We start from the raw sequence: 11,822 nt of genomic DNA on the forward strand, positions 1-11,822 counted from the left end.
TTGGCATAAGAAATTCATAGACTGGCCTTACTGTGTCCAACTGGATTTGACTGCAATTTAGCTCGTCCGAAAGTGACGGACCGGACATGACACGCCAAGTAGTGACTGACTTTTATATCCCGGTCTTTTGTAGTCCATGTGGGCTACCATTTCATGATTTTGGTAGCAGAGAAAAGTTGGTAGTCTGTGGACGCGGGACTACCGCTAATTTCGAGCCCTGTCGATATTACCATCATGAACATCATATCCCTGGGCAGGTAAAAATTGTGATCTTGCCTTTGCTATTACTAGCGTGTGTTATTGTTGAAATATTGTTCCACAGAAACACATCAGGACAAAACATCTGCCAGTGGGTTTATTTCAAATCTTTAATTTTTAATGAAGAAGCCAACCATTCAATGAGGGCAAACAGCAAATATTTTGTGATTTGTTCATTTACAAAGATAATGATTTGAAACAGGAACAATTACCATCGTTTAATATATCAGTAAACAAAAAGTCAAGATATATTTCCAGCAGTGAAAAAAAGGAAAATATATGTACATGTGTGCAGTAAACAGGGTATGTTGATGATCAAAGATCAACATCACATGTATTGATTACTTCAAAGTTTCCTCATATTGAAATATCCAAGATTAACAAATCCTATTTTAAAGCCAATAAGTGCTCTCAGGGTAATTTAAATATGTGAACAAACAATATTCAGAAAAGACTGAAACCTCCACTTGAAGTGTTTGGTGAATTATCTCCACCACCCCCAAAATTAAAGCTGAATGCAGAACTACTTGTGCTGGAATTGTCTTCTGTATTGTTAAAGCCAAACATTGCAAAGGCACTGGTGCTTTCCTGATTGGAGGACGGCTGTTCACCTTGACTAAATATTGACCCTGCAATATAATAATAAGGCACAGAAAATCTTTGATTCAAGTCGGAAAATCATAGAACTGAAAATCAAACTCAATTTGATGCAAAGAGCACATATGAAACAGCCAATTTTCACAATGTTGACATACATACATACATTTGTATGTAAGTAAGTAATCCTGGGTATGTTGATGATGTTGATGATCAAAGATCAACATCACATGTAAACATTGAACTGAACTTGGCCCAAAGCCTCAAGTCACACCAAATATATTGATGAGCTCAGGTCAGTACACATATCAAAGAAATATAGGACAGTATGTCCATCATAGTTGCAAACGGTACCTCAATTTGCCCTGAGATTAGATATATGTTAACAGATGGATAGACTTTCCATCAAATTCAGAGATGTGTCGTCTTTCATGTAGTTATTTTCTTTCATCTTCTTGGAAGGATGGATTTTTATCTCAGTTAACTTCACTGATGTGGTAACAACAGTTCATACGAACTGATGTGCTATGAAGGAAGTTGTACATAGTAATGCACAGTGACAATTACTTGAACCTATTGAAAACATTTACTGATGACAAGATTTATATAACTACCTCCGTTTGTTGATTCACCAGGCAAAGGCAGTGTTGGAGAAGCTGATCCAAAAATGCTTTGAGGACCAGTGTTTCCAGAATTTGAACCATTGCTCCGAGTATGGTTATCATCTGCATGTGTTGTTGACAAAGATCAAAAATGGTAAAGATGTCAGTGCACACAGTCAAAAGTTTGAAAATAAACATTGGCAAAAATGAATTCTGGACAAGCAAGCATACTGATATTGAAATACCGTAATTTTGCAACCAGAGTTGATGTTTACCGCTCACTGCACAGGCATACCACACAGGTGTGTACAGGAAACTAACAACAAACACACATTTTCCATTGAATCACCAATGGACGGTACTCACCTTGTTGGGAATTGCCAAACTCTGCTTGGCCAAATGGCTGTGAAAAAAGAACATTGTGAGATTGGCAAAAATAAATACACCTTTAAGGTGGAGGCAAAATTTACTGCCACTAACATGAACATAGGGCTTTACTATGAATATCTGTTGTATGCTGTCATAGTCACCAAAACACTACTGAGAGGTAGTGGTACAGTGTTGTAGCCAGGATGCGCTCTTGTGACGTCCCAAAATCAAACCCATTGTCCTGCATTCTCGCATACAGCGGGTCACCTTGGGCACACTCACGAGTTGACTGTGTTAGGTGTAGTCTGCCAGTAATACATGTATTATCTGATACTGATGATAACCTTTATTTTGCATGATTTTTTTGAGGTTTATATTTTCATTTTTTCAGAGCTGTGATTAGAAGTAATTAAAATGCTGCAATTGAATTTTGTTTTGTAAAACTAATTTGTAACAATATAATACAAAATTTGATTAACAACTAACACATGTTGTCCCCAAAATGTGCAACATGTCCCAAAAAATATGTGGTAGGGGGTCAGAGTGCCCCCTGGTTTAAAATTCCTGGTTGCAACACTGGTGGTAGCAATTGTTCATACACATTTAACCACTACCACCTGTTGATTTTCCACCAATATAGATCTAACTGTACTTACTACATCAAAGGCAGACTGGAAGAAAGGTGTTTCAAATTCATTGCTGGCATTACTTTCAGGATGCACATGCTTTGACTTGTCAGCAATCTGTAAAATATGCAGAACAAAAAATTAATTCATAACAAGCAACATGATCAAAGCTTATTTTGATTAATCATACCATATTTTCGCATTATTCAGAAAATTTGAATTAAGAATTTACGTCCCAGTACCAAATTCATAACGAAGTGTCTCTTTAAAAAGACTTTATTACACCTCACTCATTCAGCGTGCACTGCCATTGGTTAAACACGACTCACGTGACATGTAAAAGAACGTGATGATGCCCTCTGCGAATATGATGATGCCCTCTGCATTTGATATTACATGGATGACATCATTTTACTTACTGCGCATCCTTTCTGCGCAAAAAAATTGTCGTTCGCTTGTTGTACTTTGCAGTCGGCAACTTATGGCTGCAAAACATCATGCAGAGCTGTCACCGTCAGTTAGACGATATTTTGATGCGAGTAAGCAGCAAACGAACGAAAATGGCAACAATGAATGCAATTTCTGTGTTCAGTGACTATGCAAGCAACAAATTTTGGTACGCCACCGAGGAGATCGGCAAACTTTAGCGGCAACCCTAGACTCGGCACTGACAACATTTTACACTGAGGTCCGGACTCAGAAGGCGAACTGTACTCGAAGAAGAAGTCTTTGTGTTTTTGTTTCTTTGCATGTTTGCTTGTTCGGTGTAATAAAAATAATAAGACATGAGAGCTGGGGCAATATCACGATTTTTTGCCTGCCCTCGGGCTGGTGGTCATGATCGAAATACTGATGATGCCCTCGCCTACGGCTCAGGCATCATCAATATTTCGATCATGACCACCATCCCTTGGGGAGGCAATAAATTGTGATATTACCCTCGCTCTCATGTCTTATTATTTAATTATTACATTGTCATTGATGTGTGATGTGTAAATTTAAAGGCCAAACTGCTTTATCAGATTATCTAATCTTTTCAATATTTTCATAAATTGAAATCTGAATGAACCTTTCCCATTCAAGATAAATACTAGTTTCTAAACACTTGATTAAAGTGTCCTTGAAGTATGATGCATAAACTTAGAGGCCATTCTGTTATCAGATTAATGTAACAGAAATTAATTAGTTGATGAAAATCTCAATGGCGATCAAAAGATTGACAAAGTGTTAACGAGCACCTCACACATCAAATACTGTGAGTGAGAATCAGACATTTAGTTTGCCTTTGAAAGCTATACTACTGAAGAAAATGATGGTGGTAACATACTATCATTATCAGGTTTCCATCATGCAAACTGATCTGATTCATTTTTTAAAAGTTTAATATGTATCAATACTTTCTCTTGAGTTTTGAAGGGAAAACCATACCGGTATAAAGTGTATGGATTTTCAGTATGAAATGCGTACAGCAAGCATACTGCAATGTTGCAGTATGCTTGCATGGCATTTTACCTGGACAAATTAATGCCCAATAACTACAGTTTATCCACACTAGTGCACATTACATCTAGCAGTATAAAAATACACAATATTTTGAAATACATGATTTTGGTAAGCATTGTACTGTTTGCAATCGCATCATAAATGAACATACAACATGAGTTCAACTGCCTGATAAAAGCTTAGCAATACCTGTTGACTTCCAGGATTGGCTTTCCCAACATCAAACATTGCTCTGCTGGAATAGGTAAATCCAGGTGACTTCCTCAGGGACTCAAGATATGCTGCATGTCTTGCTTCATTAAATGGACTGATATCACCACCTGTGTGCTGTGATGATGGTGATAGTGAAGGTGATGGCGTCCCTACTATTGACCTGTCTATTTCAGAATTCATTTGGGTTGTTGAATTGGAAATATTCCTTGGCTGTTCCATGAGATCACCTGGCAGAAAATGCAAGAATCAGGTCCCTGTGAGCAGATCATGTATGTAAGTGATACTTGCTACTATAGTTGAATAATGGAAGTTTGATCATATTTCAATGCAAACTGGTCTGAGTATCATAATTTGGAATGGGGTATTGTTTAAAATCACAGAAGTGACAGCTGAAAAAGCCAAGTTGAAATAACCGCTATGTTTAAGTTTAGAAAGATTAAGGTATTGGTGAAAATGGGTATATGGCAATATTGATAGGAAGTTATGGTTATCTACCAATTCTATTTGTGACATATTCCCTGTTGGTGATTTATGAATCAAAATTTATGGTTAACTCAGTATTTCTACTGTTTTCAGGTATCATGGAGATTATAACAAATATACCATAAAAGAATAGACATTTGTCCATGTATTAAAGGGACAAAGTCGGCCATTTTTCATGAATTTTGTTTGATACAAGATACTACTTTTATTGTTTGACATGTTGAAGGATAATGAATGGGTGACCATGCATACATTTGACCCCGGTTTTAGACACGATATTTGAAATGATCGCAAAAATAAATTAATGGTCATGACCATTAATTCATTTTTGAATTGGTTTCATTTATTGTGTCTAAAACCGGGGTCAAATATATGCATGGTCACCCATTCATTATCCTTCAACATGTCAAACAATAAAAGTAGTATCTTGTATCGAACAAAAATTCATGAAAAATGGCCGACTTTGTCCCTTAAATGGTCAACTTGAAATTTCTTCAGACTGATCAGGTTCACACTTTAAAATCTGAAAAACTTCACAGAATCTATACTGAATTATTGAATACCTTTTTCAACTTCAGAATATGAAGATAATCATACAAATTTAATTGATTTATATCGATGTTTCAAAATGATATTGCCAGTGTTTCAGAAAATAGATGGTGAAAACAAGTGATGGATTCTTTTCTCAAGTAGGCCAAGTACAATGATAGCGGCAACCAACCTGCTGATTTTCAGAAATTGAAATCAAGGGTGTTTTACAGAACAATATTCAAGGAAATTTCAAATAAAATAAATTCTCCAGTGAAGTGAAAGTTTTCTACTAACTGCCTTCCCCGTTGAATTCAAAATTTTCCTGTCAGACTTTACCATTGGCCTCAAGCTGTTATAAATCTCTCCACCTCCCAATACAAATAAGCCCCTTGGCAAACCCTACACAGATGGAAGAATCCTACTCTCTGCCATATTCTGCTAGACCTTTTGGACACTGCCTGCAGTGGGGAAGACTTATAATGCCCAACACAATTTAGTCTTGCCCATATGCACCCATCATTCCCAAACCCACTGATACAAAGACTCTATGTCTGTCTGTCTGTCTTTCACTTGGAAACACATTTTTATACCAGCAGCTGCCCCATAGATAAAAATAGAATGAATTACTTCTCAAAAAAATGTTTAACAAGCATTAATGCATAGACAGTAGAGGGGGGACTCTTCCCCCCTCTACTGTCTGTGGTTAAACCCATACCATTCATATCTTCCACTTGATTCAGAGGAGGATTTGAGTCACGATTAGTGTCTCCAGTCTTCTCAGGGAACACAGTACGTAATCTGCTGCCACCAAGTTCTCGACTTATTTGTTGAGAGGTTTGACTGAAATGACTGGCTGGACGCGGCAGGCTTTCTGGTTGTTGACTTAGAGCTTGCTTTTGTGGCATTTGGGGTTTTTGCAATGGAACAGGTGGAACAGATGGCTGAAAGAGGAATGTAAATTTTTAAAGTAACTTTCTGCACTGTCTATTTTAGTTGAATAAGATCTTAGGGGAAACTTACCACACAGCCAAAAGTCTGCAGAATAAATTTCTTGCCAATTCACATGCCAGAAGTTTTTGTTTCAGCTTAAACCTTTGAAGACATGCAGAAAGTGGCAGGAAATGTACCAAATAGAAGAGGTACAGGGCCAGGTTTTGGCAAATTTTGTTCTTTCACATACTAAGGGTTACACAGAGTTTACAAAATGATCAAGGACTGAGGGTATTGTTAGATCAAAGTAATTACAACCATTTGAGTGGAAGCCACTTCTTTGTGATTGAATGATTAGGATTTGATGACGGGTCTATTCAAAGCAGCTGATGGTGCTATAAAAGTTTTCGTTGTGACACGATTCATTCTTTAACCCACACCCCTGTGCAACACTGATCATAAATCAGGACAACTGCAGAGTTTACTCTTTTTCCCTATTTGTCATGATAGCTATACGTTTTTCTTTCCATATCGATGTTAACGATCAATGAATACATTACATATGATATAACATTGACAGCAGAGTTTATCAGCCATATCGGTTATCAAAAAACAATCATGACAATGTCAAATTAAAGTTGTTCACATCTCAAAATTAAAAGACTTCAATTTTGCTTAAGTTTTCCTCAAACAAACTCTCAACCATTCCCCTTTCAAAATCATGATAAATCCAGAAATAAATTACCTATTGGCAATATTTGAAATTAAAAATGGGTGCCATTTCCTGCGTTATCTCCATGTCTAGACAAAATTTCGAGATTTTCACTAAACTAAGCAAGTGAAAATGTTATTAATCCAACTAGCTTCAAAATGATCCCCACAAGTGCTAGGCCAAAAGAATATTGTAAAAGTTTGAGAGTCCAATCAACTATATTCTACCTTAATTAAAAACTTACAAAAAACTCTCAAGTTTTCTTTGCAACTGTTGATTTTGCATCTGCCAAAGTAGACTTGATGATTGCTGGTGAGGTTTTTGTTGGCGGATATGTTGTGGACTTCCCAGATTCATAGCTGGTACATGCAGTTGTGGAACGTTAACAGATAGTCTATTTGAAGGACAGTGTTGTTTTGGTGCTGCAACATAGCATGATCTCTGGGAAAGAAAGTACATGCATCATAGTTCATTCAAGTCCATAAAGCTTGATGAGCAGGTTGTTCCTTTCTGCACATACTATAAATATACTTGAAAACTCACATTATACGGGTATATAAATTGTAATAGAGATGCCCATAAAAGCTTTTTTCAAAATACTGGTACATATCTAGCTCCGATTTATACATACCTCACTTAAAGTTTGAAGCCGAGGAACTTGAATTTCTGTATGAGTTCTAGATGGTAATTGCTGTCTTGGAATATTAATTTGCGGCACTTGCCCAAGGACACTATGATTTCTTGTAGGTGGCGGCTTTGATGGTCTCAGCATCTCAATTTGGGAATTCTGTCTTTGCTGATTATTGATGGTGGCATCTTGTGAGGGTTGTAACCCACATCTTTCTTCAGTTTCCAGGTTGTGTGTCAAGTCATTGCTATGATGATCCATGCCCTCAGTGGATTCATCTACCACCTCACTGCAAATTTGCATTGTAGAAAAAATGTTGTGCATGAATGGAAGATTTTAGAATGAGAAATCAGACTAGGGGAAAAGAATAGATTTGATTTGAAAATAGATTAACATCAATTCTTTTTTTTTAATGCATGGAATTCCATAAACCTGATAATAAACTGGATTTGTTTATAGACTGAATGTTTATCAGGTAAATATTTACAACTATATGCATAAAATAGTGCAATTGTAACAAGAACAAACATGAAATTCCTTTCTTCCTCGCCAAGTAGTGAAAATTTGCTACCATGAAATTGTAATCATTAACACTACTAAAGACTACTATTTCAACATGAACTTCAGTCTAAAAGATAGTGCAAAACAATGATTTACAGAATAGAATAGCTTATTGTTATGAAGAAAAAGCTTAAGGATAGTCAAGCCATTGCTGATAGCAATACCTTGTATGTCCACATTTATGTGTGCACATTACCTGGATTGATGACCTTCATCTTGTCCTTGCATTACACTCTCATCTTCTTCTTGCTGTTTTGAACCTTTGTCTCCTCTGCTTGATGGCTTAGAAAAAAAGATTTAATGAGCATGGTCATTTAATATTCAAAACATTAGTATTCAAAATTAAAATATAAATAGGTGGCTTTGTTTTCCATTACCATATGTCGCTGTAGCAAAGACAAGAGCAATTAAAACTTTTATTACATGGTATTTAAACAGATCAATGAAATGCAAATGAGGAAAATAGGTGCAAGCTTCAAAACATTTCTTGAAAAATCGATTGGACGTCATTAATATAATTTTAATGGCTACCTCTGAAATCTTCTCTTCTTTATCCTTGAGATCTTCATTTGTTTTCTGTAGTTCTATGATGTTCTTTTGAGTTGCCTGAATTTCACATTCAGTTTGACCAAGCTCCTTGCCTACTTCTGCACTACCAAATTTTTGTTAAGTGAATATTCTTATTATTGGACTTGAATTGACTGGTCCACATTAACTGGATTGGGTTTTTAGCAGTACTATGCCAAGTGTGGCCTATAGATGTTGTCTGGCCAAATACAAACAATTTAGTAGTGAAAGGTTCATTTGTGTGCCATTTTGCAAACATTTTCATATCATATCTACTACCAACTATACTTACCCAACTATCTTGCCCTGTAAGAAAATCCCTACATGACCAATACCTGGCATTTTGATGTTAATTTTTTACCTCCAACAAAGAACTGACAAAATCTACTGGTAATTTTGCAAATTATATTCTACACACTTTGAATGAAAACTAAAATAATTTTGACACAATTTTGATGTAAAGCCTTTTTCCCTTGCAGAGATTAAAAGGATACACTGAAATCATCCAGTTTGTCAGACTCTCAAATGGTTTTTCCTGTTTTCCTGTCAAGGAAAATAAAATGAAAACATTTTACTTCCCAACTACCTGGTAATACTTGACAGATGATCAATGTCTCATCAACACAGTTTATCATCAAAATAAAGACTACAAAGGATGTTTACTACCTTTAATGATATCAATTGCACATCTTAGATCTTCAACTGTTTGACTTGCTTTATCAGCTGTTATCTCTAAATCCTGAAGTACATTGAGTTGCTTAGCAAGTTCCCTTGCAGCTGGATTGTCTTCATATTTATTTTTACAGGACTCCCATATTGATTCATAGTGGGCAGTAGCTGCCTCATGTTCTGTTCTACAAAGAGATAAAGACATAAAGTATGCATGTGTACCGTAGTTCTGAACAAATCAACTCCCATGTTGAAGAGCATACTGTATGCCTCACTACCATCTCTGTCATTTAATGCATGGTACAGTAACAGTTACAACACACTAGAAATTCTACTTTCCTGTGTTGACAAAATTTAGTAATGTACACATTGCAAAATTGAAAGAATTATCATTTCTTTGGATTGTGTACATTTTCATGAATCAACATCCACAGAATGATACGTAAAAAGTCATAAAGCCATTACTATATATATAACATTAACAATGCACTGAATTTAGTAGCAAACAGTGGAATAATTTTAGAAGTTAATGATCCTTTTTGCCTCAACGCAACACAGATTAAACAGGTCCATCTTATAATGGTAACATTAAGCTTGGTTATATTAATGGTTATTTTAATAGGATATTGAATATAGTTTTGGAGTAATATATGAAGAAATTTCATAAGTGTGACAGTAGATGCAAGCACTCCAGCCATCATCATGGTAATCCTGTATTAGAAGCCCGTTTAATAAAGTTTTCTCATGTGTGAACATCCTTTTCCATCTCCCTTCTGTAAGTAATGTATATAGAGTGCTACATCAATTTGTGTTTATGCATACTTATCTGTTTCCCATGCTACTTTAAGCCTCTCAAACTTCTTGACCAAGGCCTCTTCATGCTCAACTAAAACATCAGAAGTTTTCTTCAGGCTGTGAACAAAGTGAAACCAACTCTCTACAGGTATATGTTATGTATCCATTTAATACAATCTACTACTCAGTATATGTATTGAAAATTACATAACTCAACAGACAAACATAGCAATGCACAAGAGTGAAGTCAAAGCCAAATAGAACTTACAAAGAGAACTAAGGTTCTTACCTGCCAAGATTTTCTCTATTTTGCTTGAATTGTCTGTGTACTCGTTTTGTTTGTTCATCAAGTTGTGCTGTTGACTCTTGCAAGGTTTGAATTGCCTCTTGTTTGTGCTTTAAATCTTTTTCCAGAGCTATGAAAAGTTTGTAAATTATCAATAATTTGTTTTACCTGAGAAAAGTACCTGATATTACGTGATGTATTTGATACGTTATGTTATGTTATGTTATTGTTATGTTACATTTTCCACTTCTGCAAATTTGGATGAGAGCACTCTTTCTATGCAAAATGTGTAAATTATTTCATTTCAATACTGAGAAAATTTTCATCACTCTTTTCCTTCATACATGTTATTGATGAATTGAAACTCAACTCCCATGCTTTACAGAACAGTTGTGCCAGCTGGAGTCATGTGTAGTCTGCAAGAGTGAATGTTGAAACATTTGTTACCAATGACTCTCCTTTTCTTACATTTTTGAAATTCCTTCTAGTGCTGTTAAAACTTCAGTTCTGTTTGTCTTTGTCGGTCACAATGAAACCAAACTTAAAGAAAACTTTGTTGAAGTTTTATCATTTCGGAGGGATGTTGTTAGGTTTCTCGACATCTTACCTTCGATTTGCTGATTCTCCTTGTCTATTAATATCAACTGTTGTGTATTTTCAAACTCTGGGTAAAAAATTATAAGTATTTGGGTTGTTACCACCATTTGAGCAAAACTTATGATCTCATAACGCTATTATTATCAATCTACACAATGCATAGACTCTAGGGTCCGAGAATTGGCACAAGTTGCACTTCCACTAGTTCCAGAACCACACCGATGCTTTCGCCCGCCGAGTCAGAGTCGTTTTCATGGTGATCGATCATCGAGCAACGAACAAATTTCAAGTGCGATCAGCCCATAAGATAACACGCAAGCAACACATTAAAAAGCACAAGGATTTGAGCAAACAAATTATGTTTACAAGATGATAGTAAACAAAATACATTCTTTCTTACAAGACTTGAAATCCCATACCAACCTAAATTCTGGAGCAATTTCTGGAGATCTTCTGGTCCGCCATTCGTACTTTCGGGTTCGGGGCTGCTGTGGCGAATCTGTGTCGTACTAGTGGCCATTCTTGATGTTGTAACACTTTCTGGATATGTTAACCCTAGATGTTATGAAGAAATGTTGCTTATTAATACCATTTGTTTGGCAACTTTGACTTCTTGCTTTTAAAAGTTTGATATGCCTGGCAGATTTCGAGAACACTAAGTTGATAGCTCATTGGGGGAAAAGTGTCGTCTGCAGCAAATCACGTGATACTCTTTGGTCGACCGATTTACTGTGTAGGGAGTTGCCTTTTTAAGGTGGGTGGACAGAATCGCTTTCAGCTCATCTACATCCTCACAAGCTTTCTCCTGGTCCTCTACTTGTACTTATTTAATCTGCTATTTAGTCTATTTTGTTTTTAAAACACACAGACAAATATTGTAGGCTTCAATTTAACT

At 36.0% G+C, this 11,822-nt stretch overlaps 2 protein-coding genes across 2 annotated transcripts; both read right to left on the reverse strand.

Annotated features, from left to right (window-relative positions):
• Positions 1-64: 64 nt before the first annotated feature.
• Positions 65-6,135, reverse strand: LOC139137533 (protein rtoA-like). Its single transcript, XM_070705687.1, has 6 exons — positions 5,898-6,135; positions 4,145-4,395; positions 2,483-2,569; positions 1,824-1,860; positions 1,470-1,580; positions 65-887 (listed from the first exon to the last, which is right to left on the reverse strand). Exons 1-6 carry the CDS (start codon positions 6,085-6,087, stop codon positions 703-705), a joined length of 861 nt encoding a protein of 286 aa, XP_070561788.1. The 5' UTR covers positions 6,088-6,135; the 3' UTR covers positions 65-702.
• Positions 6,136-7,064: 929 nt separating this feature from the next.
• On the reverse strand, positions 7,065-11,810 carry LOC139136499 (centrosomal protein of 83 kDa-like). Its single transcript, XM_070704223.1, has 10 exons — positions 11,351-11,810; positions 10,938-10,994; positions 10,334-10,460; positions 10,072-10,161; positions 9,247-9,434; positions 9,075-9,123; positions 8,545-8,665; positions 8,210-8,295; positions 7,456-7,741; positions 7,065-7,265 (listed from the first exon to the last, which is right to left on the reverse strand). Exons 1-10 carry the CDS (start codon positions 11,445-11,447, stop codon positions 7,065-7,067), a joined length of 1,302 nt encoding a protein of 433 aa, XP_070560324.1. The 5' UTR covers positions 11,448-11,810.
• Between the last annotated feature and the right edge of the window lie 12 nt (positions 11,811-11,822).

Source organism: Ptychodera flava, chromosome 7, assembly GCF_041260155.1.
Source record: "Ptychodera flava strain L36383 chromosome 7, AS_Pfla_20210202, whole genome shotgun sequence".
In the NCBI taxonomy this organism is placed as follows: domain Eukaryota; kingdom Metazoa; phylum Hemichordata; class Enteropneusta; family Ptychoderidae; genus Ptychodera; species Ptychodera flava.

What these genes read in the sequence shown, in the direction of transcription:
- LOC139137533 (XM_070705687.1), bottom strand. Translation starts at nt 6,087, where the DNA reads ATGCCACAAAAGCAAGCTCTAAGTCAACAACCAGAAAGCCTGCCGCGT. An exon ending in TCCAGTCTGCCTTTGATGTA is followed by an intron (nt 1,861 to 2,482) that starts GTAAGTACAGTT and finishes CTTTTTTCACAG; the next exon opens with CCATTTGGCCAAGCAGAGTT. An exon ending in TGGTGAATCAACAAACGGAG is followed by an intron (nt 888 to 1,469) that starts GTAGTTATATAA and finishes ATTATATTGCAG; the next exon opens with GGTCAATATTTAGTCAAGGT.
- LOC139136499 (XM_070704223.1), bottom strand. Translation starts at nt 11,447, where the DNA reads ATGGCCACTAGTACGACACAGATTCGCCACAGCAGCCCCGAACCCGAA. An exon ending in GAAATTGCTCCAGAATTTAG is followed by an intron (nt 10,995 to 11,350) that starts GTTGGTATGGGA and finishes TTTTTTACCCAG; the next exon opens with AGTTTGAAAATACACAACAG. An exon ending in ACAAACTGGATGATTTCAGT is followed by an intron (nt 8,666 to 9,074) that starts GTATCCTTTTAA and finishes AAAATTTGGTAG; the next exon opens with TGCAGAAGTAGGCAAGGAGC.